At 39.5% G+C, this 25,266-nt stretch overlaps 1 protein-coding gene across 4 annotated transcripts in view; it reads left to right on the top strand.

The window, feature by feature from the left end:
- Window positions 1-374: 374 nt before the first annotated feature.
- TMEM63A (transmembrane protein 63A) overlaps window positions 375-25,266 on the top strand; it is a 34,121-nt gene continuing 9,229 nt past the window's right edge. The window contains exons 1-20 of one of the 4 annotated variants that reach the window (XM_067292933.1): window positions 375-454; window positions 1,427-1,556; window positions 2,482-2,678; window positions 4,830-4,909; window positions 6,480-6,543; window positions 7,133-7,174; window positions 7,970-8,007; window positions 9,205-9,347; window positions 12,524-12,575; window positions 13,722-13,830; window positions 14,224-14,294; window positions 14,747-14,827; window positions 15,288-15,411; window positions 15,770-15,903; window positions 18,793-18,930; window positions 20,575-20,728; window positions 21,490-21,596; window positions 23,213-23,299; window positions 23,950-24,012; window positions 25,027-25,189. In XM_067292933.1, coding sequence (XP_067149034.1) covers window positions 2,493-2,678; window positions 4,830-4,909; window positions 6,480-6,543; window positions 7,133-7,174; window positions 7,970-8,007; window positions 9,205-9,347; window positions 12,524-12,575; window positions 13,722-13,830; window positions 14,224-14,294; window positions 14,747-14,827; window positions 15,288-15,411; window positions 15,770-15,903; window positions 18,793-18,930; window positions 20,575-20,728; window positions 21,490-21,596; window positions 23,213-23,299; window positions 23,950-24,012; window positions 25,027-25,189 — 1,836 coding nt within the window. In that variant the 5' untranslated portion in view covers window positions 375-454; window positions 1,427-1,556; window positions 2,482-2,492. Of the gene's footprint in view, window positions 455-948; window positions 997-1,426; window positions 1,557-2,481; window positions 2,679-4,829; window positions 4,910-6,479; window positions 6,544-7,132; window positions 7,175-7,969; window positions 8,008-9,204; window positions 9,348-12,523; window positions 12,576-13,721; window positions 13,831-14,223; window positions 14,295-14,746; window positions 14,828-15,287; window positions 15,412-15,769; window positions 15,904-18,792; window positions 18,931-20,574; window positions 20,729-21,489; window positions 21,597-23,212; window positions 23,300-23,949; window positions 24,013-25,026; window positions 25,190-25,266 lie in introns of those variants that run through there. The other 3 variants (XM_067292934.1, XM_067292935.1, XM_067292936.1) reach the window with 3 other exon arrangements.

Below are 25,266 nucleotides of genomic sequence, written 5' to 3'. Positions count from 1 at the left end.
GCCGCGCGCGACCAACCGTTGGGCGCACGGGGCAGCCGTTGTTGGGCGCGCTACCCCGGCCGTCGGGCGCGCGGGACGGCCGTTGTTGGGCGCGCTACCCCGGCCGTCGGGCGCGCGGGACGGCCGTTGTTGGGCGCGCTACCCCGGCCGTCGGGCGCGCGGGACGGCCGTTGTTGGGCGCGCGCTGCCCTGGCCGTTGGGCGCGCGGGGCGGCCGTTGTCGGGCGCGCTACCCCGGCCGTTGGGCGCGCGGGTCGGCCTCCGCCCCGGCCCCGGCCCCGGTCCCGGCGCCCCCGGCGCGGCGGCGGGGCTGGCCCGGCCCGGGCACGCATGCGCGGCTCGCGGGACTTGTTGCTCGAACTCGCAACTTCGGGGCTGGGACGTTGCACTGCGCCGCGCCCGCCGCAAAGCCCCTGTGGGCACGGGGCGTGGCGGGAGAGACCGCGCCGGTGCGGGTAAGGGGGCGGCAGGAGGGGCTCGGAGCCTCGCAGCCGGGGAAGGGAAGGGGAGGGGAGGGGAGGGCGCTGCCGGTGGGCCCCCCCTCCCGCTCGGCGGCTCCGTGTGGGGACGGGCAGGGGCTGCGTGAGACGGGCTCGGCCTGGCCGGGCCCGGCCAGGGCAGGTCCGGCCGCCGGGAGGGCGGGCGCGGGCGGGCCCGGCGCCGGGAGCCGCCGCCACCGCCGTTTCCTCCGCGCGTCTGCCCCTCTCCGCGTAGGGGCTGGCCCGGCGCTGCCGCGCCTCTGCCGCAGCGGGGCCTCGGGCTCTCCGCGCCCGGGGGTCTTCCCTGCCCCCCGCTCCGGGGAGAGGTGGCACAGGCCGAGGGGGTTTGGCCCGGCCGCAGGCGGCAGGAGGCGAGCCCGCAGCGAAGGGGCTGTGTCCTCCCTCGCATGAGTTGCGAGCCCTGGGGCTGCCGATGTGGAAGGAAGCTTGAGGAAGCTGGCCCTGCCAGCCCCGATCTCGCACCGCTCTGCGGCCGCTGCCAGCCTGTCACGGCAGAAGTAAGGGCGATGATCTCTCGTTTCTGGTGCACGTACTGGTGCTCGCGTCCCCTGGAGAGGTCGCAAAGTGCCGCTTGCAGTCTCCTTTTGGCTGCTGCAGCACTACTCCACCTGTGGGAGGTGTTGCCGTGTTTTTTATCTTCCTAGCAACTTGCTTATTTAAAAATAATAGTCTTCAAAATTGGAAAATTGGTCTCCGATGAGATCCCGTGTTACTTAAAATTTCACATGCAGTCTCTGCAGTTGTTATGATGCAGGTTTCCAAAGTACATTCAAAAATAGCTTTAACTTCCTTGCGTCATCGCTGAACTTCCTTCCTTAGGAAGCAAGGACAGACTCATGGCAGAAATTATGGAGAAGTGTTCTCCATAATGTTTTTTTGCTATTTAATATGACATCTTATAATTATTCATATTCTTGTCTCTTTCAGCATCCAGAGTACTGCTGTCAGCAGAGGCATGTGGTGGCCTCTTACAGAGGCATGATATTCCACAGGTAGTGTCCCTGGACTTGTGATGAGACCCTACAGTCTTTGCTCTCAAGGGACAGAGTTTTCTGGGGTATGCTTTCTTTACCAATTTATCAATCAGAAGTGTGTTCTCCATGAAACACAGTTTTGTCCCAAGTGGTTGAGAACCAGCAAGTTTAAAAGATCCAAGAAAAGAAATGTGTAAAGTGGAAAGCCCCAAAATAAGTGAGCAGTTTCCTGCACTGATAAAAGGACCTTTGTATCACTAGCTGAATCTTGTGAGATCTTGTATGTCACTAAATTACCTCATTTTAGTCAGCTGATCTGCTCAGATAGACGGCTGATCTCTTGGAAAACTAGAAATATTTTTTGCTCTTTTGTGTTAATGTTACACTGTAATTACTGTGCTGCTCTTTCAGTTAAAGTCTCCTATTAAAAAAGGAAAATCACACAATATTGCAAGAACAGAGAAAAAGAAGCATGTATATTTGTGTCATAATTCTTTTCTGTGGATTTAGTATCAAATGTGTTAATGTCAAGAGCTTGAAATTTGTATTCACAGTTCACAAACTAGTATGTTCGCACATGCTCAAGAACTAGGGGCAATATCTTCAAAATGCTATCGTTTGTTGGAATATCTAATGACCCACGTTATTCCTAGAATCAAAATCCAGACTGAAGTAAGTAGTTTAATGTTATAAGTTGGAAGACAGGGAAGTTTATATGTGGGTATTCTGTAGCCTTCCTCAGCTGCTCTTAGAGGAGGACGTGGTTGGTTAGGTGTCTGGAATTTGCGTTTGGACATTATTAGTAACTGAGCCTGTCAGTTATTGCAGAATATTTCCCAAATGAAGGGGAGCGGTTGTCAAATATGGTTTATCATAGGAGGTAGTTTCCTTTTTGAATCTTCCTGCATTATTTGCTACTTGCAGTGTTTGTACATCTCATGTACACGAGGTGGCTGTTCATGTGGCTGTTTCACTTTTTTTTTTCTTTTTTTTTTTTTCTTTTTTAAGGAAAAGACAAAATGAACCCTTTCTTTTTTCTGGATGTCGGACATTCTCGTCTGGTCTACTTCTGGAATAGAAGTATACCTTTCAACTCAACGAATGAGACGTACTGCTACAGCACTGCCCAGGACAGCACGGTGCTCCAAGGAGTAACTTTTGGTGGAATCCCGACTGTCCTGCTGCTTGATGTAACCTGTTTTTTTGTAAGCCCAGTTCTGTTTCTTACACTGAAAATACTTCTGGCCTTCTCAAATGTTAGATTGTCCAGAATTCTCTGGTTATCAGGTAGAGATTCATGTTTCCCAGAACCTTCAGAATATAAATGTGATAAGTCCATCCTGGGCACTTCAGACCACTTTTCAAGTATTATAAGGGTTCACATAGACATGGAATGACGGTGTCACTGTATGTTGGATGCGTGGATGTGGAGAGACTGTAGGGTCTATATGCGAAGTCAGTGGTGGAGTTAGTAGTGGTTGCTCAGATTTCTGTGTTTTGTCTCAACTGCAAGAACATTTTTTCCTTACTGAGTTAAAGCACTGGATACTCTTTCAGGAAGGGAAAGCTATTGCTGAATTGCTTATCAAGAGGCAAAACATCCTGGTTGTTTTGCAAGAGGAAGTAAAAGATGGAAAATCTGTCATTTCATGTGTTTCGAATTGGATTCCATGAAGCTGTAGAGGAGATAATGCAGTGATCAGCTGAGTCCTGACAAAAGGAGGAATAAAGTTAAGTGTTGGTCCAGAGGCTCCAAGAGGGACCTGACACTGCAATAAAATTTATGGTTATTTCCATGAATATGGTCTAGGTGGTTTTAAGCCACCAGAAAAAGAGCTATTAAACCTGCAGATTGGCCTTGTAAATGAGGTTTCTGGTAATAAAACAAGACCAAAGGAATCATGTAATCGCTGAGTTCTAGAAAGCCACTGTGGGGGAACTTAAAATTACCTGTGTGAGGTCAGAGCTGGTAGTTCAGTGGGAACCTAGAGGATGAATAAAATGTTCCAAAAAATTATGTAGTGATATTCTTTGTTGTTGAATTGGAGTATGTAGTATGCTGTATAGCTGTGGTTTAATTTTAAGGCACTGAGTCCGTGCTTTTGAGCCCCTTTCTGTTGAGTCCTCCTTTCAAACAGCTTTAGGTAGTGAGTTAGCTGCAATATATTCTCTCTTTTTCAAGTACTGCTTACTGAACTTATTTGGCAACTCCTGTGTTTCTGTATTCATGACATAATGTTTACTGCAATCTCTTTAATAACTGTCAGTTGATGGGTTGCTGAATATTATTTCTAGGCTGATTTTGTAAGGAAGTAAGGTTTATATATATTGCATTGCTTGCCCATTTTGTCTGTCAGTTCCTCCTAATAACTGTAGAATACATGAACCAATTTCAAGCAGTTTCAAAGTTGTCCGAGTCTACAGAACTTGATATCTTTGAAATACCCAAGTTGCATGAAATGTAATGGTCAGATAAAGGAGGAAGATCAAAACTAATGTTCCCTGTTTGGGGAAGGCCAGAAATGCTTTATTCACTGTGAAAGTCAGAAATTAGCTGGATAATCTTGATGTATATTCTGGCTGGCCAGTCAGTACTTGCATAGCTCCAAATAAGCTACATCACTAACAGCACTTTCCAGCCAAACAGGTACAGGGATGTAGGAGGGGCTAAGAGGTAAGGGCATTTCTGTTACAGATGCATAGAAAACTGGCCTTGTTAGTTCTGTTTTGTACAGAACAACTTGCTTTTTAAAAACAAAAAACAAAAAAACAAGTACTTCTATGAAATACGTGGATTTTTTCCCCTATTTTCTCAGTCTCTTTCAAAAAGTGAAAATACAAGGAAGAGATCAAAAATTGTTTTCTGTTTTTTATGAGCTATAATAATACATTACTTATGGTAGGAAGGATGACAGTAATTCTCATGCTTGAAAAGGAGGTTGAACTCCCTACAGCTAGTTACATCACTGGAAAAAAAAAATGCATTGCAAGTCTTTCATCATAGTTCTGGGTATTGAGTAATGAATAATAGTAAAGGTACATTTATGAAAGTTTGGGTTTCCTCTCAACTACAGCTTGCTACTTTTCCTGTGTGTCACAGACCTTCATATACTTTCAGTTAAGAAATATTTTTACATATATTTCTCCTTCTTTATAAATTAGAACAGGAGAACTGGTGTTCTCGTCCTTTGGTCCTGTACAGGTTGGTTTATGCCAAGGTGATAATTGGGTTTGTTAACAAGTGAAGTTGGTTTCAGAGTTAGGGCAACATCGTTTTGACAGTTCCTGTACACCTAACAATAGTCGTTCTGAAGTGAAAAATAAATAGTCAAAAGATCTTTATTTTTATTTTCTAGATTTTAATATTAGTGTTTTCCGTTATAAGAAAGAGATTCTGGGACTATGGCCGTGTTGCTCTCGTGTCAGAAACTGAAAGGTAAGAAGATGTGCAATCAAACTGACTTGTTGAAACCAGTTGGGAAATAAGTGCAGTAAAGAGGACTTAAATTAAGTGAATTTTGTATGAATTAGATATGATTGTAATCGCATGCATATATTTGTTCAAAATGTCCTCCTCCTATTTTGTGTGAAATACGTTTTCTGTTCCCAAACTTCCTCTTTGGAGTGTCAGTAATAAAGCTGTGTGTTTGCAGTTGTCGTTATGAATTTAGTTCTACAGTTGTGGACACAGGAAGTGGAGGCAGGAAAAAAGGTAATAGGTGGTTTGTTAACATTTCACTTGCCCACAGGTTCATGTTTACAGTGTGTTTCTGTGGCAGAAGGATATTAACTGTTGTGCTTATCTGGGCTCAAGACCAGTACCTTCCCAGAACTCCCTGTGTGGATTGTGTCATAATAATTTTTTTTGAATGGCTTAAAAATAATAAAAAGAGTCTCATGTTAAAGCTTTCCAAAATCCCTCACTGATTTTAGTAATAGATCAACTGAGCTTTTGATTTTTAGCATTATTTCTGCAAGATGACATTTTAAGATGTTTAAAAGCTAGTAATCTGTTTACTTTTGTGAAGCAGATGTTAACTTTAACAGTGAGCTTCTTGCTGGTATTAGTAGTGTGACATATATAATATCTGCAACTAAGCAAAAGAAAGGGGTTCAAAGTGTGTATTTAGATTGAAGCCACGTACAATTGTGAGAAGTAGCTGAAGCAAAAAAGTAGGCAATAGCAGAGACAACTTTAATCCAGGTAGCTCAGACAGCAAGAATGAAGATGCTCTGGTACAGGCTTCTATGTGGACTATAGAGACCTGTGCGGGGCATATAGATCCTTGAGCATTCAGGCACATAGGAGCCTATGTTATTGTCCCCACTGGATTGTCACCTGAGCCAGCTAGGTCAAAATTAGCTTAGATACATCTATATGTACACTGTATTTTTAGCATTTATTGTCCTGTAGCTGTGGGCATATCGCCATTGCAACGTTTATTTTTAGCAACAAACTGAAAACATACTTTTCTATTTTTACTGAGTGTTACAGAGTCTCTAATTGTTTTTAGTCTTGGTCTAGGACTGAATTTGGATTGGGGTGGGAACCTGGAATTAAGGGATTGAATTGTGCAGAGGAGACTTGAGTAATGGCTGTAAGATGAAGGAAGAGAGATGGAGGGAAAAGAGGTAACGTCTTGTAATGAGGAATATCTGACCAGGAATCTATGTTGTAGAACTTATCCTGTCTAGGCTTCTAAACCTATGTTGCCTCCTCTAATGTTACTGCTGTTTAATATCCCAATAAAGCTTCAGTTTTATTTTTAGTTCAGTTATATGCTCTTGTACTTCAGGAGCTCACATCTCCCTTTTCGACACAAGATACAGCATGAGTTTTTATAATTAAGCTTATGCTACAATGTGAAAACTACAGCCTTCATAAGTGGAAATGTGTTTTTATAGTACTTTCTCTAGTTACTTCAGAATTGTTACAGCTGAAATAATTCTGTGGAATTCCAGCAACTGTTACTAAAAATACTTAATCATCTTCTCCTGTATTTTAGTGAATCAAGGTATAGCCGGTTGTCAACATCTTCATCAGTACCTGAAGAGCTTGAATATGACAGTGTAGGTATTACAGGGTTTTGGTATGTTTTTTATGTAAAGTTTTTAAATTATTTTTATTTTTTTGTAAAGTATGTTGTAGAAGCTGCCATAATTTGCCATTCCACCTAGCCCAACAAACCAGTCTTTCAGTTTAAAAATCAGTAGTGCAATTGTGTACTGTGTTTTCATCAAAATCATCATTTTAGGTAATCTCTCCTGGTTGCCTGACAAATTAATGCTTGTCATAAATCAGTACCTTGTCTCACTGTTGTTTTTAACTTTTTTCAATTAGTAGAAAGATTTTACAATAATGTTTGGGATGGGGGAGAAGGGGAAGAATAGTAAGTAATTTGTACTTAACTTTTTGAACTAAAAGTTATTTACATTATGTTCACATTGCAAATAATACCTAGTTGGTGTTTATAGCACATTTTCCTCATGAAGATGAGGAAACGACCCAAGTGTGAGACAAGTAGTAATGACAGGTAGTCTTGATATTAAGACTGGTTAAGAGTGGCAAATATATTTTTGGCCAAACTTTTAATTGGATCCATCCATGGTCTTTCTGAAGTCTTTGAATTCATGCTGTCTCTGTCATTTTGTGTTGCAGCTTCAGAATGAAGCCGTGAGAGAGCTGTCCAAGGGTGGCAGCGTATGTTTTTGTGTTTCATATATGCATGAATTTAACATCTAGCCTTGTAACTAAATAGTTGTGTGAGCATCAAAAGCATGTTGGTGTTTGATCAGGATTGCTCTGATATTTGTGCAGTCGTCTTCATCTTTTTTTTTTTAAGCCCTAAAGCAACTTTATCATTAAAGCTGGAATAAAAATGCATCTTTTTGGTTAGATATTATTCACTTACAAGGCCTTTCATGAGAGGGTTTTTTTGGACCATATTGTAATGTTCAACAAAAAACACACTCTGCTCTACAGTTTCATAGAATGATTTGTAAACCTAGATAAAAAGCCTTTCTGTTAACTTCATCACAGTGTTGTTTTTGATTGCGTTGCAACTGGCTGATTTGTATTAGACTCTCGTGTAGCTTATCCTTGAAATTGGAGAGTCTTTGGAAATGGTTCTGTGGAAAAAATCACGTTTTCTGCTCTAAAACTATCTGTTAAGATCAGTTTTCTGATCTTGACTTCTGTTCAGTGGAGGTGGGATTTGGACACACTTTTAGACATTTAAGAAGCCAAAGTAATAAACATGCAAGTAATCAAAGAAATCTTAAATGCTATCTAAAAATAGGCTTATGAAATACCTTGTAAAAGGGTTTTAGTGTGTTAAGTATTTTTCTGTAAGTTTTAGCTAACAAGTTGGCAGTTTGTTGCTCTGAAATCATCATTTAGAAAAAGTGGTTAATAGAAACACTTCTCTTAATTGTACAATTTAGAGACTAATATTTCTTGTACTTTAGCTCCTAACACTTGCTTCTTTATCTGTAGGGATTTTGTTCTTGGATGACAGCTGCCTTTCGGATGCAGTAAGTATATGAAACAGAAATAGTAAGCTGTGGTTTGCTCTTTCCTTTTTTTCACTTTTTATTTTTTTATTAAAAAAAAGAAAAGCTTTGCACTCAAAGATGTTAATTTTTTTCCAGAGTAGATAGAATTAAATACAAACAGTTAAAACTGAAGGTACTCCTAGTATGTTGGCTGATAGTGGGGTGACCAAAGATATAAAAGCAAGGTGAGTATATAACAATACTTATTCAGGATACTATCACCTTTCTGTCAGCAGCCCAGGAATTTACTGGCCTAGGAATAGTGTGTGGATGAGAACGAATCTGTGGCATTTATATGGATTCTGAGCTAATAACTAGGTTCTAGGCTTATATCCTTCAAAGAGTACTGTGGGGTGTTCCCCTGTTTGAAGCTAGTAGCGCTCCGGGCAGGAATCAGGGTTTTCCTGCAAGGATTTCTGTGGAGAACTGGTGGTTTAGTTTGCGATGAAATTTGATAAGTAGGGAAAGTCCATCCCCATCCTTTTCCAGAAACTGAGCATTAGACATGTGATGTTGATTCTTTAAAAATCATGATTCTCTAAGTCAAGAGAGATAAAAATCAACCTCTAGCTGTGCACATTGAAACAAAAAAAGGGGGTGAGGATTTATCTTGTCTTTCTCCATTTTTGCTATGTTCAGTTCCTTCCTTTTCCAAGGATTCATATTTTACTGGTCTGTCCTGCTGACAATGGATAGATGATGGTAGTTCTTTCCAAAATCTGTTAATATCTTCTGTTAACTGAGGGTCATAAGAGTAAGGTGATCATGTCATTATTTTCCTCATGGGGAGCCGTTATGGAGATGAGTGAACACTGTCACAGTCTGATCTTAAAGTTTGAGAGCCGGATTTAACATCTTGTGACACTCATAAAGCAGGAAGTCATGGCAGATGACTTTGGCTTCTAGGCTTATAAAAGGAACTTGTATTTATGTTTGTTTTTCTGATCACTTGTTTCTATCTTAAATTCCCTCATGTTTTTGTGTGTTGATATTACGCAAGAAAATATATTTCTGAAAGTGAAAAATGGTCAACTTATTTACAAAAGAATGTGATAGTGTTGAACATTGATAGGAATTGGTGGAGAAGTCATTGGGTAGGCTGAGAAATTAATGTATTAAAAAAACAACCCAAACCCCAAGTTACACAGACTGACTGTGTGCTTTTCTATGATGCAGTGATGATGAGATCCATGACAGATGTGGTGAAGATGCCATACATTACCTTGCCTTCCAGCGTCACATCATTTGTTTGCTGATTGCTATCAGCATTTTGTCTGTGTGTATCATACTGCCTGTCAACCTGTCAGGTGATCTACTTGGTAAGAATATTTTACATTCTTGGAAGAATCAACTATTCTATATCATTGCAAAAGTTTGGGGGATCTCTTTTGTTATGACAAACTTTGCAAGATCCTTTTTTTTTTTTTTTTTTTTTTCCTCTAAGTCCAGTGCATGTAATTTTGTGTGACCATTTGTTTGACAGTAGCAGGAAGGATTCTTTAAGTGTCTGGCAAAAGCTGTTATCAGAAACAAGATGGCAGACTACATATTTGTAGTCACAGAAAACCAGACCTGGAAGGCTCAAAGCAGGATTAACTTTACCTACGCCCTCTTGGCTGGTGTTTGTCTAAGCATTCTTCTAAGGTTGTTACTGATTTTCATAGGTCAGGTGTGGAAACTTTGTCTTCACAGTTTAGAAATTTTTTCCTGATGTCCAATCTGAATCTCTTTTGCTGTAACTTAAGCCCATTACTTTTTGACCTGTCATATTGGAGAGCAAATTGTTCTCTCCTTTGTAATCACAGAATGGTTGAGGCTGGAAGGGACCTCAGGAGATCATCTAGTCCAACCCCCCTGCTGAGGCAGGGTCACCTAGAGCATCATTGCCCAGGATTGTGTCCAGATGGCTTTTGAGTATCTCCAAGGAAGGAGACTCTGCAACCTGTTCCAGTGCTCAGTCACCCTCACAGTAAAGAAGCTTTTCCTCATATTCAGATGGAAGTGTCTGTGTTTCAGTTTGTGCCCGTTGCCTCTCGTCCTGTTGCTAGGCGCCACTGAGAAGAGCCTGACCCCATCCTCTTCGCACCTTCCCTTCAGATACTTACACACATTGATAAGATCCCCCCTCAGCCTTCTCTTCTCCAGGCTGAACAGGCCCAGCTCTCTCAGCCTTTCCTCATAGGAGAGATGCTCCAGTCCTTTAATCTTCTTAGTAGCCCTTCGCTGGACTTGCTCCAGTAGCTCTATGTCTCTCTTGCGCTGCAGAGCCCAGAACTGGACACAGGACTCCAGATGCAGCCTCACCAGGGCTGAGTAGAGGGGGAGGATCACCTCCTTCCACCTGCTGGCAATTTTCTTCCTAATGCAACCCAGGATAGCACTGGCCTTCTTGGCCACAAGGGCACGTTGCTGGCTCATGGTCAACTTGTTGTCCACCAGGACTCCCAGGTCCTTCTCTGCAGAGCTGCTCTCCAGCAGGTCAACCCCCAGCCCGTACTGGTGCATGGGGTCATTCGTCCCTAGGTGCAGAACCCTGCACTTGCCTTTGTTGAACTTCATGAGGTTCCTCTCCGCCCACCTCTCCAGCCTGTCCAGATCTCTCTGAATGGCAGCACAGCCCTCTGGCCGCTCTTCCCAGTTTGGTATCATCAGCAAACTTGCTGAGGGTGCGCTCTGTCCTTTCATCCAGGTGACTGATGAATAAGCTGAACAATACTGGACCAGTATTGACCCCTGGGGGACATCACTAGCTACAGGTTATATGATTTTAGCCACTTGAAGACTATCTATTCATCTGTGCTTTTTCTTTTTGATAAGTCAGGTATAAACTGGATTTATCAGTCTTGTTAAGATCATGTTTACAGTTATTCACAGTTGAACATTTTGGTGAAGAGCAGTAGAAAAAAGCAGTGATTAATTTAGTTTTCCCAGGATCTCTCAAACAGAGTACTTGCCAGTATACCGCTGCATTCTTATACCACAATTACGTCTTATTTTGTATATTGACCTCTGATTTTTGTCCCTAGAGATTATTCTCTTCTGTTATCCTTAATAATGTGATTTAGTTTTGTTTACTCCTACCTGTGCTTAAAAGAGCTTGTAACTTACCAGTTTGCTTTCTGAGTACATTTCTTAGTCTTCCTCTGTAGTGGGATAGTTTGGACCTGTGCCTTTAGTAGTGTTTCTTTGGGGAACTTCCATCTCTGACTTTCCTCCTATGGTATCTTTCATATCTATTCTCTGATTATATTAATAATCTGCCTTCTTTAAGAACACTGTTTTCTTTTTTTTTGCTTTTTTTTTTGTGTGTGTCCTTTCAAAGGATCCTTTTGTCATTTCACCTAACTTGCTTTCCCTCTCTGTATTCTCAGCCAGCATCCTTAATTTTACAGAAACAAACCTAACAGAACCTTAGTCCCAATTGCTGTCTTTACCTTCTTTGTAAAGTAAAGAAAGAAATGCCAATGCCTTTGAAGAACTTACTGAGCACTGTTTGCTCTTCTGGTGTAGTTACTACATGCATTTTTATATCAAACATGATTTTGTAATACACATGTATTTGTGTGCACTGTCCTTCTCTAGCTACAATTTGATATGTCACTTGGACATGTTAACGGGCCCTTGGATTCCAGTAGATATTCTTTTGCTAGTTCAAATGGCAGAGTATGCCTGTCCTTCTGAAACAGGAGGATACAACTTCTAATTTCCTGCATTAAATTTTGTGGTGCTAGGAGATACAGCTGAAAAGAAAGTAGGAAGCTTTGATGTCTCTCCCTGTCCCATCTCCCCTGCCATATGTTACTTTTCGACATTTGTGGTTCTTTCTGTTGGGCAGGCCCAGCTTGTAATGTGATTTAACAGCTTATGCTGGAAGATGGTTTAGCTTTCCAAATACACTATAGCTCTTCCACCTTCACAAACTAAATTTTCACTCACTTTCCATTTCGGTGTGTGTGTTTGTTTTTGTTTTGGTTTTTTTTTTTAATACTTGGAAATTTAGAGAGACAGCAGTGTATAAACTTTCTCACTCTTGACCTTAGTAAGGTTACCAATACTGTTTTGGCAATGTTGAATTCAAGTAGTTTAAGTGAACAGCTGAGATAAGAAACCAGTGAAGATGGAATAAAAATGTGAACGAAATAGGTCCTGGTTCCTAAACAAGGTTGTTAATGGATGTGAAGGAAGACTGGAAGGAGGAAGGTAATATGCTGCAGAGATCTAATATTCATTTTTTTTTAAATAATCTGTTATTTCTCTTGTTGGGTTGTAAGTGATATAATCTTGGGGCAGAGGGAGAGGATTCCAACTTTAAAATGCAATACAGTATAGACCAGCATTACTTTTGATTCTGAATCTTTTTAAAGGTGACCATGATCAGCTTTAACGAGAAGCATATCAAGCTTTTAAAAAAATAAATAAAATCTGGCTTTCTCATGGGTTGCATATGAATTTTGCAGCAGTTAATTATGCTGATGCTTTTTGTTTTTTTTCTCAGATAAAGATCCCTATAGTTTTGGAAGAACAACTATAGTAAATTTACAAACTGGGTAAGTAAATCTTGAAGAGTATTTTCTATGCTTTTGTCTGATTACTGCCATAGTCTCTAAACACATGAATTGATACTTGCAGCATGCCTCATGGGGTAGGAATTACTTATTCATGCTTCATCAACTGAAACTGGGATATGTTCTGCTTCAGGCTATGCAATTGCAGTGCTGATAAGAAATCTAGAAACTTGGCTTCTACTCTCTCTGCTCTTACTTTTTTACACCACATGTTTCTCTTGGCTAATAACTGCTCATGTAGCAGTGTTATTTTCAGAATTTTCCACGTTAAAATAAACCATACTTCAGAAAGCAAAATAAAGCTGGCAGTTTTACTAGAATGTGTAGCTCAGATGACTTAAATTCTCTTGCATCAGATTTATGTGTGTACATGACTCTCCCATCTGAGAGACTTAAAGTCTATAACATAGTTGAATTGCAAAGTTGTACAATTATTCTGTTGTATTACTTTATCTTAAAAAAAAAAAAAAACAACAACAAAAAAAACACCCATACACGCTCTTAAGTCCAGTTAGCGTTTTTGCCAATGCACTTTCTTTCTCTTAGCCTTACAATGATTCCTATGTACTTGGAGGTTTTTTTTAATCTGGAAAACAAATTCCTTTATTTTAGGTTAATTGTGATTATTAATGCTCTTTACAAACTGTAAACCTGTTCACAGAGCAGAATTTTTGTGAGCTTTGTGAAAGGAGCTACTGGAGAAGCAGACTTTACTCCCTGTATTCAGGCTGTGTTCAAATTGGGTAAAGATTGTGTTCAAGGAGAGTTCAGTTATGTGCTCATCACAGAAATTAGTAAGATCAATAAAAACTGTTTGGTAAATAGTGTGGAGCGTGCTATTGATCATACGAATAAGAAGGTGCAAGCCAAATGCTGCCTAGAAGTTGTCCATGTTGTAGAATAGCTGTGGTCTTTGAAGATCTGTAACTTGTTTATGATAAAATGTTATGGGTAACCTTGATCACTGTCCAAAGCATCTTCATGGACATAACCATCTACCACTTACTACCTTTTTTTGTCCATCTGGGTTCAAAGTGATGTTCTTATCTGCTTAACGTTTTGATAGTTACTTGCATCAATTAGGTAACTAATTCTTCCTGTTTCTCATATTCATGTTTTGTCCCACAGTAACAATCTTCTCTGGCTGCACACGGTTTTTGCTGTTGTTTACCTGATTCTGACTGTTGTCTTCATGAGACATCACATGAAGTATGTCACGTACAAGGAGGAAGATATAGTAAGTTTTTGTATTTGGTGTAAAACCATTTAGCGTGTTTCAAAGTGGATAATAATAAAAAGGCAAATGCTAAGATGCCTCTTTCTTGCTAGAATCTGACGTTAAGTATGAAGGAATTCACTGAAAGCAAAACTGCACTGAGTGAATTGTGAAAAAGGAGGTGGAGAGATGTAGGGTGGAATTTGTGAAATTTTGTTGTCCTATTACCAACATAGAGGATAAATGTGGTACTATCTCAAATTGGTGCAGTTCCCATTAAAATCAGAATTTCCTCTCCTCCTCTCCCCCTACCCCCCAACACAGCTGCTTGTGCTGTGTTACTGCTTACCTCGTATTCTTGTTTTTTCATTAGTGGTGTGGTTCCTCAGATTTGGAGTGCTTTTTCTCTTGCAGGTTAAGTGCACATTATTTGTAACTGGTCTTCCCAAAAATGCAAGTGAAGAGACCGTACAAGGCCATTTCACGTAAGTTCCATGCTTGAGTAGTATCTTTAGGAACAGGAGATTTAAAACTGTCCCAGCAGTTTTACCTGCCCGAAGCAGAAGTGTCTTTGGCTTTTGCATTGTTTAAAATCCATATTGTAGTATTGGACTTACAAAATAGAGACCAGAATGAAAATATCATATTTCAATAAAGCTAGTTAGCTGATATTAAAGTTAGAATCTAAGAAAGTGGCTGTAAATTCACACTTTTCATTCCTGGCACCACATGGCCTTTATTTGTGAATAATGCTGCACATCTCATATTAAAACAATTTTCAGCAAGTGTCTCTATGGAAGTGTCTCCACTTCTATGATGCTTCATTCAGAAATGAAATATTTGACTGAGATGTGAGTCAGGCATCAGTGATGCTCTTGTGAAACATCTTCACTGTAACTTCTGTTCTCACTGTTCTCGTTTATTGCTTCCTTCTCAGGGCTGCTTACCCAACCTGCAACGTGCTAGAGGTCCAGCTATGTTATGATGTAGCCAGGCTTATTCATCTATTCAAAAAAAGGTATCTTTGTTCATAATCTAAATCTAACCTACATTTCTTGTAGGTAGGATACCCTGTATGTTACATAGGATAAGCTTTGACTTGCTTGCTTTTATCAGGCAATGCAAAGCAGAAAACCCAGCTCTTTAATTCCTAACTCTGGGACTCTGCTTCTTTGGCCAGAGATACTAGTCACAGGCAGGAAAAAGGTTGTGTTCTGGGCTACACTAGAATAACTTTTTTTTTGTTGTTGGTTTTTTTTCTGGAACCTGGCTACAAGTCTTAGGCTGTCTAATGCTCTTATGGGCTTGAAAAGAAGTTGCATTATGTAGTCAAAATAAGGTATGTGGGTATCTTTGAGGACTAATTTATGTTATTAGTCCTTGACATAACTTTTTTTCTTGGGGATTATATTCTCCTTAAGCTTGTTGTTGATTTATTTTTCTCTTGGAAAGTGTTATGGATGGGTTTTTTTGTCCAGAAAACAGGCAGAAAAAAGCCTGACTTACTATAAACATCTACATCAGAAGTATGGCAAGCGAGTCCAAATCAACCCTAAGCCATGTGGTCAGTTCTGCTGTTGTGAAATAAGAGGATGTGAAAGGGTAAGAGATTGTGTCCATTTTTATTTATGGCTAGGTAGATCATTATAATAGTAGAGAAGAATACTTTTTGTGTGACATCTTTTTGAGCTTCAGCAAATTAATTTATCGCAGGTAGCTCATCTTTCATGTTCTTGCACAGTACGGAAAAGGAATTGCCCAAAACTTTTGAAATGTGATCTTAATGCAAAAGCTGTAATACAAAGAAAAACTTCCTATTTGTTTGCCTTCATATCGTGATGTGATTTGTAATTTGTGGAAGTAGTAGGAGGAAGAGGGACTGTGGTTTGTGTAGGCTGTATTTTAATTAAGATACTAGCCATCTGTTACTTGGATGTAACAGTCATCAATTTCCCAACAGGAAGATGCTATAGATTATTATACCAAAGTTGCAAATAAACTGACAGAAGAATACGCAAAAGAGGAACAAACTGTTCATAATAAACCACTGGGAATGGCTTTTGTAACATTTCAGGAGAAATCCATGGCGACATAGTAAGTTTTGTATGGTGTCTTGTTTGTTAACTGTATTAGTACAGCTGATCTCTTGTTTGTGTCACTTGTTTGCTTATGTTGGTTCTTCTTCCTTTCTTCTTCTTCACCGTCCTGTGGATTTGGTCTATTCTGCTTACCAGTAAGCTTCCTTAGAAGTCTGCATTTAGCGTTCGTACTTCAGACAAGGAAATTAGTGATGTAAGAGTCCGAATGGCCCTGGAGAGTTACTGGGTTAAGGAAACTTTCTCTTCTGTGCAGGATCCAATCCATCAGTCTAAGTTAATAGAAAACCAGAGTAATTGGTTCATGAATCTGAGTTACTGATCTCTCTATTTTCTAGTGTGTAAATGGTCTAATTGACAAATTTTTGTGGTGGGTGCAAGTTATAATGCTGGTTAGTAATCTGAAAGTAGGAGTCAATGGCTGGACCTAACTGTAGATGCTGAATTACTTTGTTTCCAAGGTAGTCTCTGGATGTTAAGCATTGGCAACTTGGCAGAGTAAAGGGGAAGCTTTTATTGACCACTTCTTGTGTCTTCGGGAAATAAGTAGCAAGTTTAATAACCTGTTCTGCAGGATTCAGTAAAATGAATGCATATATGTGTTCAGGTTTTTTATATCATATGTTTGTGTGTGTGTATAAATCAGTGTGTTTATATGTGTATATGAAAAGCAGCACGGTGAACAAACAAGTTGTTAGAAAGGTAAGATATGATAAAGAGGGTCAAAGCAAAATTTGCCTGGTAATATGGGACTGTTGCAAAAGTTACACCATATATTCTAATTTTTAGTAATAGTTACTACTTTGAGTCACTTAACCTTCTCTACCATCTTACAATCTGTTTTAATATACTTTCTGCTTGCAGATTATTTATACGACTGTCAAAATTTGCCTCTCCAACTTCAGACACATTTACTCCATTTTATATACCTGCCTTACCTGTTGTTATAGATACATAGGTAGGCCTAATATCAGAAGTTGCTCATCGTCTTTTACTCGGATGTTTCTAGTGAAAATGCATATAGTTGTTCTCTGTGGGCAGTTTGTGGGCATCTCTTACTAACACAGAGAGGGTAAAGGGAAGCAGGATAATATTTCTGTTATAAAAATAACACACTTCATAACTTGTTTGGTTTAACTTGCCAATATTGTCTTGACCTTCAAGTCATGTTAGAGAGCCAGTCTTTGGCATCAAGAAAGTCCGAGACGTAAGGTTTCTTGCAGGAATTTGAGATGCTGGAGAATGTTTTGCATGCTGCTCTGTAATCGAGAAGTGATTATGGGGTGAAATCTGTCCCTTTTCTAATTTTGCTATGTTAAAAACTGTATTTAGAGAATCTGGAGCATGAAATGACCTTTTAAGCTGTGAAACTCAAGGAAGAAATAAGCATTGAAGTTTCTTCTCTAGCTGTTAGATTCCCTTATACGTACAGTTTTGATGGGATGTTCTCTCTTTAGGTGTGTCTTCTGAGTTGCCCTGCCTGCATCTTCTGAGTTGAGTTATCAAAAACCTGAAAAGACTCTGGTTTGTTTAGCTTGGAATTGATGCAGTGGACTCTGTCCTCTGGAAAAATACGTTAGATTACACTTGAAGCTGAGGCTAGCATCAGATCAGAAAGTTACCTTGTGCCATTAGCAGTCTCTGCTCCACAGAGCCCTGAAATAGAATGGGAGAAGCAGGAAGCTGGGACTGAGATTCATGGAGTCATGTGGCTGTAGAAGCTTGGTTAATGATGGTGCTTTGTGTTATGGTTGGAAGCCCTAAAACTTGCTTCAGATGTATGTTTAAAAAAGAAATGATCAAAGTGTGATTAACTTTATTAAATTCTTGCTGCTGCAAGATGCTGACAGTTTGACATCTCACTACTTGAATCCTGGTAAGGGGAAAAATCTTTTTTTTTTTTTTTTTTTTTGCTTGGTTTTAGTCTGTATGGTCCTCTGTTTTATGTTAGAAACACCACTGAGGAATAAGCATGTTCAGGAGTTTCAGTCCAACCATTCAAGATAATGTATACTATTTCCATGCTAGTGTAGCAGAGCTTAAATGGAGTGGAATTTCTTTTTAACCATAACACACACAGTTGTACTACTCCTGAGTATATGCCTAACACTTCTGCTGGTGTGTCTTGAGAAATCTTTGAAAGCATTTATTCCGGCCATGTTTAAATTTGGTTTAAATACATTGACTGTCAATCACCTAATGATATTAGAAGATAAAATTAGAAGATAAAATTAAGGTAAAATAAATTTAGAAGAGAAAATCAAGTATTGAGTTTATTTTGGGAGTGGGCGAAAGAAGGTAATATTCTCATTGTGGGGATACCAGCATGCTAAAAGTCTGAGAATTGGTACTCAAAGCTAAATTGGCTAGTTCTGGTATTGGTGTAATGAAATGAGAGTGCAGACTACTCCTTTAGTCTGCCTTGGTTTGAAAACAGCAAAACAGCTGTGATTCCCTAAAGAGGTGTTTTGGGGTTGGGGGTGGGGGTTTTTTTGTTTGTTTGTTTGTTTTCCCCCTCCCATGGAGGGCTCTCAGACTTTGGTGTGGTTTTCTTTGTTTTTGGGGGGTTTTTTTTGTTTTTTATACAAGTTGTTGCTGCTGTTCATGTTGGTAGAAGCATTGAGCAGTTCAAACCACAATTACTTCTTGTTTGCAAGCTTTGTCAGATCTCAAAGTCATGTGATAATGACTGTTTATATGATGGCCATTACATGCATGATGTGATGTTATGTTGTTGTCTAAAAATTATCTTAATCTCTGGTTATTAAAAGCAAAAAAAAAAAAAAAAAAAAAGTTACCACTATTGCCAATCTCCCTCCTGATATATGCAGCATTTTTCAGGTGAAAAACTTGGAAAAATCCTCCTCCTCTTTTTCCTCCTTTACAGTATCCTTAAGGACTTCAATGCCTGCAAATGTCAGAGTATTAAGTGTAAAGGAGAACCCCAGCCATCATCCTACAGTAGAGAGCTCCGTATATCAAACTGGAGGGTTACATATGCTCCATATCCTGAGAATATCTGTTGGTAAGCTTCCTGTCTGCCTTCTGTTTATTTATGGTAATGTGGGTTTAGAATGGGGGCAGAAGAGGAGGGCTCAGGTGCATTCTCTCTAACCCTATGTCTTCACATAGTGCTTGGATTTGGGAGCCGTGCATCTTTATTTCCATTACTGGTGTTCTTCGGTGATCCTGAGGAGGTCTCTCAGAGGCTCAGTTTTGCTATCCTGTCTGCAGTTCCTATTTAGATGGTGGTTCTTTTGAGATTAATATCTGTGCCTCAGCACTTTCTTTTTTTTTTCTTTTTTTTTTTTTTTTTGTTGTTGAGGTTAATGCATATCTACTATTGAGATCTGAGGTTAGCAACTTGTTGTTACTGAAGCAGTAAATTTTCCAGACTTTACCCACCACTTAGAGGAGATTGTCTGAAAATAGGTAAATGCTTTTTTCAATCAAGCTGTTCCTGTGCTTCCTCTGTCATGTTTATAGGCTAAAAACCACTGAATTTGCTTTGCAAATAACTTAAGGTTGGATCAGTATGATCCATGTTTATATGACAATTTTGATGACACTTCTATTGCCTGACACAAACACACACAAGTTTACTGTATTTCATCTGTATCTAACATACTTTAAAAAAAGAGTAACTTTCCTTCTTTCATAATGCTTTTAAAAGAAAAGTTTTTAATGTGACTGTGGCATCAGTTTCTAATAACTGAGAAATTTTCTCTAGAACTGCAGTTGTGAGTAAAGTACAGAATCTTAACCACAAAGCAAACAACCATATTTCTTAGCTGTGTTTTTCCAGCTGTGGTGTTTTGAGATGTGAATTAAGAACCTCTTGCAAGCTGCTTTTCAAGTAGGATCAGTTTAATCTGCCTTTTTCATTAAAGGATTCTCGCATGTGTTTGCTTCCTTTCCTCCTCCCTCCTCCTTCAAGCACTGTTGTAGGGATACAGGAAGTTATCCATGAGACTCAGTGGGCTGAAGCATTTACAAAGCATTTCTAAACATCCCTGAAGATTTTTCTCCTTGAGGAAGAGGAGGCAAAGGGGTTTGCTACTTACGTAGGCTCACCAAGAGAGTGGTTGTTAAGGGGGCTAATACTGAGCCTCTCTATCCCTGTTCTGTCAGTTCTGAATGGTTGGCTTTGGCTAAGGTTCAAATCATTCCAATCCTTTTGGGGACCACTTCAGATAAGGTTTAAGAACTGTATTGCTGTTTAAGATCCATGGTTGCTATTTTAAGATGGGAGGAGGGGATGTTTTTGTTTTTTGTTTTTTGTTTTTTGTTTTTTTTAACAGTTTCTTGGTAGATTCCACCTCTGTCTCCCTACAAAAATTTTCCATATAGTTTCAATCTCTTCTCATTCTAATTTCCTGTTTAGTACTTCTGTATTATTAAATAGTGAAAGTGTTGGGCATTGTGTTTTAAAGTGTTATGAAGGACTAATATGTTCTTCTGAAAGTGCAATTTATCTTATCCTTCAAGAAAGGTGGCACTGTTTTCTTCATTTCTAATAGCAACTGGAGTTTTTTTAGTGCTTTGTTATATAACTTAAATATGAAAGCCAAATTTAGAAGAAGCAGTGCCACCTGTCACTTGACAGAAAGTATACTTTTTTCACCAGCAAGATGTTTACTGCTTGTTTTTATGTCCTTTTGTTTGGCAGGAATAATCTTTCAGTGCGTGGGCTGAAATGGTGGTTTAGATGGTTTTGCATTAATCTGCTGCTTTTTATTGTGCTGTTTTTTCTTACTACTCCTTCCATAATAATCTCAACCATGGACAAGTTCAATGTCACTAAACCTATTCGTTACCTTAATGTGAGTATCGCCATATGTTTGTATGTAGCTATATATCAGTACCAAAATATTGATGAACTGATGGGTATATAGTACGAAAATGAAACAATAATCATAAACTAAATTCATTTGAAATTCTCAGGAGTGTTTTACATAGCCTACAGATTAAAAAAACAGTGTGCCCACAATTAGGTTCTTGATCCTCTGTTATTCCTTAACACTGGACTGAAGTAAGTTGATCTGAAACTTTCTATCATTATGAATGTTATATTTATTTGTAGTAAAAGTTATATTCCCATTTTACATAATTTTAAATATTGTAATTTAATACCTTTGCCAAAAATAGAATCTTGGGTCCAAATTGCATTCAGACTTTATCAAGAGAAGGGAGGAATTCATTTTAAATGCTGAAGTGAAATACCATGGTTTTGTTTTGCTTATTGGATTCCAAACCAGGATGGCAGGATCCAGTTCAACTACAGCTAAAGTTTCTTGCAAACTGTTCATCTTACATTTTTTCCCCAGGCTGGTGGAAACTACATAAAAAAAAAAAAAAAAAAAACACTTGTGAGACTTCAGTCTCATGGAATTTAATTCCCAATCCTACTCCTGTCTTTTATCTGGCACACCAGACAAACCCCTCTTTAAATCTGCACCTGAATATAATTTCTACAGTCCAATTTGCTATGATTTACAAAAAGCAAATTCTTGCAGCCCCTCTTATTCCACCACAGCTACATTAAATATTCTTAACACTTGTCTTTTACGTTTTTTTCCACTAGAATCCCATCATCAGTCAGTTTTTCCCAACGCTCTTGCTCTGGTCCTTCTCAGCATTGCTACCAACAATTGTGTATTACTCAACTCTGCTGGAGTCCCACTGGACAAAGTAAGCAAGAGTTTCCTCTACTTTGGTCTTACCTCATCAGCTGAATTACTATAATAAATGGAGACAATGTTTAGCTTTCATGGAGCTCTTAAGTCCACAGACCCTTCGTAGTACAGAATGACCTGTTTTCATCTTGTTCTAGTGTTATAACCAGTATTCTAGAGTTGTCACTTGTAATCAGTACAGCAAGTGTAGTCTAACCGCATGATTTGCTTTTGTTTTTTTGCCCCTTTGTGTTTAAATTTTAATCAGAAACAAAAATGTCTAAGCAGACCCTATAACAAGAATCAGCGTGCAAGACCCCACGCTCCCAGGGGAGTACTGTCCTTCAGAGCCACTTAGTGGCTCAGCACCACAGAATTCCAGTATCCTGCTTCAACAAAAGTGCACCAGCTATGATGTGTTACTTACAAAAAGGGCATCTATCTTTTTGTTGTTTTGTATGGAAAAGTGGTCTGTATGTAACTCTTGGTGCACAATTTGGTGCTCTTGCATACTATGATCTGAGAAGACCTACACAGCCAAGACCCAGCAGATCTGTTAAAACAAGATTTTCAGGCATGACCGGAGCAGTCTAGAGACATCAAGCACAGTGACGTGCTGTTAACCCGGAGAACTCTTGGCAGAGCCTGATTTGGCACACCAGATTTCGTCATCAACTTCTTACTTACAGCCGGATAAAAGTATAATACCATTCATTTCACTCAGTCTTTTCCATAATGCCTGCAGCTATTGTTTCTTTATTTTTTTTAATCTAAGGGCAAATCTTTTTTATTGTGCTATTCCCTTGTAAAACATCATGGCAAAGCTGTATGTTTTTTCAGTGACTGTTTTATCAGCTACATTAGGTACATGAGCTTTGAGCCCTTTTGTATTAGTTGAAACAGTTTGCTAGACTTTCTAGCTATCACAGATCTGATTTCATATACCGTTTGTAGCCTTGGTATAGTTCTGCTAACTGGTAAGTCCTACAGTGCCCAAGGGCTGCGTGATCCTATAATGAAAACTCTGTGGTTTTAATGCCCTAGCAGATACTGCCTTTAACACCATTTGTACTGTTTATGGCAATCGCTGCACTTCTGTGGCAGTGATGTGTCAGTACACAGATGTTCCTGCTACTGTAGCAGGGGCATAGCACTAGTAGCGTTATGTTGTTCCCAAAGATGTGCCACTTGCACTAGTAGTCAGGTAGCTTATCTGAGGGTCTGGTTTCTTGGCACTGGTGCCCTCGTAAGAACCGCCCATTCCCTCTTGGCCTAACATTTGAAGAGCTATTTGTTTACAAATAATTGAGAGATGTGAGTATCATTGGATCAGAGACCAGCTGTGATTTGTTCCCACATCTCCTTGCCAGTGGTGCAGGACGATAGTATTGCTAATCCAGAGTTGGTATTAATGTTCAGAAACATTTTCTGCCTCTAAGAAGAGGCTGAGGGCCTGCTTGATCAAAATTAATAAACGCCTCAGAGGTGTGTGCTTTGTGAGTATTGCATAACAAGGTGATGTGGTAGGGAAGCTGGAAGTCTCACAGGTGCTGACATTCTGTTGGCAAAATCCTTCAGGTATGGAAATCTTTCATATGTGTTTCTCACACAGTAACTTTTTTATGTTGGTAGATCTGGAGAAAACAGAATTATGATGCATAAAGTCTACATTTTTTTGATCTTCATGGTGTTGATTCTGCCCTCCCTTGGTCTGACCAGGTAATGAATCATAGTTTAATATATTAATGTTTGGATATTTTTATAATATGAGACAACTCTCTTTAGTTTCTAGTTACTAGTTGATGTATAGTTGATCTACCACCACCCCCTTGCAGTGTGTGCCATTATTGTCATTACCATTAGATTGCAAAGTTATGGTTTCTCTGAGGACCTTACAGCCTTTAAAGAGTTAAGTCCAGCATTTCTTGTAGCAAAGGAATCTAAGATACTGGAAGGTTGGTGGCAAAATGGTTGAAAGTTACCCATACTCCCTGTCATGGCTGAGAATCCAGCTTTCTGACTGTCTTATGCTTTAGCTATAGCTGTCCTTTTCCTTCTCTGCCTTCTTAGCACCTGTACAACAGCTGCTGTACTGTTTCGCTGGTTAATGTGTCTCCTTTCTATATGCTGTCTATTAAAAATGAAATGTTAAAACTTTAGTATGAAGCAGATGCTTCTATTTTGTTTCCATATCACTTTCCTACTTCTGACTGAGTGTTGGTAACCATGATAGGGCTAAAGATACAGATTATTTGATTAAACTCTCTATATCCACCATTCTAATCTGAACTCCTGTAAGAGAAACGATTTTATTTTTACGCAGTACTAAGTTGTTGGAGACTGAATTACATTAATCATCATTCTTTCAGCCTTGATTTTTTTTTCCGTTGGCTGTTCGACAGAGAATCATCTGAATCTACAGTCAGGCTGGAGTAAGTATGACCAACTCTTTGTTGCAGGATTGTTCAGAATTTTTTTTGCTCTTGACTAACTTTGGTTAATGTTTATCAAAATCTGCTTGGGGGTGATACCCTGTGGGATGACATGGAGTTTCTGAATAAGGGGAGAAGAATGCAGACACTTTTGCTCTGAAGTTCCTTACTTTTTTCTGCTAAATACTGTGTGCAAACATTCAATAAAGAGGTGGTTCTGTTCCCAGAACCTTATAAGTTCTGTAGAAGATAAGAAAAGATGTTCAGATACAATGCAAATGAGGGAAGACCGGACAATGTATTGAGGGTTGTTGCATATCATTGACAGGAGATCCTCCTAAGGGTTACAGTGAGATCAAGTACTGTTTCAAAAACAGTCTGACTTGTTTTAAAGAAATTTGAATGTTTTTACCCCAAGATTGCAAACTTGCAGATACTGATTATTACAAGCTCTTGATTATGAGCTGGACATGGAGGCTAGTTAATGGCTGAGCAGAAGGAATAGGGCATAATTATTAGGACATAATTAGGTTTGTAGGTATTATTTCAAAATCAGTAACAAGAAGATATTTAGGAGTTACTGAGCTAGGAAGCTAGGAGAGACTATCATCCTGCTGCAGTCTTATCTCATCTTGTCTCAAGTTGTCGTTGCAGACATCAAGTGATGCTCTCATCTGCTATCAGCCATCCATCAAATTTTGCTGTTTTTCTTCCTGAACAGTTTATTCCTTATGCAAACTCTGTGACTCAGCTACCTTCTTAGAGGTTCACTGGCAATGGCATCATAAAAATACGCCCTTACAGTATAGCACACTTACAGCATTTAAAGCTGTACGGTACTGTTTTTTAACTTAAGATGATAATCTTAAGAGAAGTCCTCTAGCCACTTCTTATGATGTCCAGTGCTTATCTTTATGGAGAGATATTTCCAAAGCTGATAGGGATTTGTTGTCTGTATGCCCTTTCTACTTGCTAGTCTATTTTCCAGTTACTGTCTGATGTCTTTCCTTGTAGGTGCGTCTTTTTGCCTGACCAGGGAGCCTTCTTTGTGAACTACGTGATTGCCTCTGCTTTCATTGGCAATGGGATGGAGCTGCTGCGCCTACCTGGCCTCATCCTTTACACCATACGCATGATAATGGCTAAGTCCACAGCAGAAAGGAAAAATATTAAACAGGTATTAGAGCCCCTTCTTAGCAGGGGGGCAGTTAAATGACTGGTGTTTATCAGAAACAGTGGGAGCCCCCATTCTTC

This window comes from Apteryx mantelli, chromosome 3, assembly GCF_036417845.1.
Source record: "Apteryx mantelli isolate bAptMan1 chromosome 3, bAptMan1.hap1, whole genome shotgun sequence".
Classification (NCBI taxonomy): Eukaryota; Metazoa; Chordata; class Aves; order Apterygiformes; family Apterygidae; genus Apteryx; species Apteryx mantelli.
Note: the sequence above shows the minus strand (reverse complement) of the source record. Positions and strands in the feature narration are given on the sequence as shown.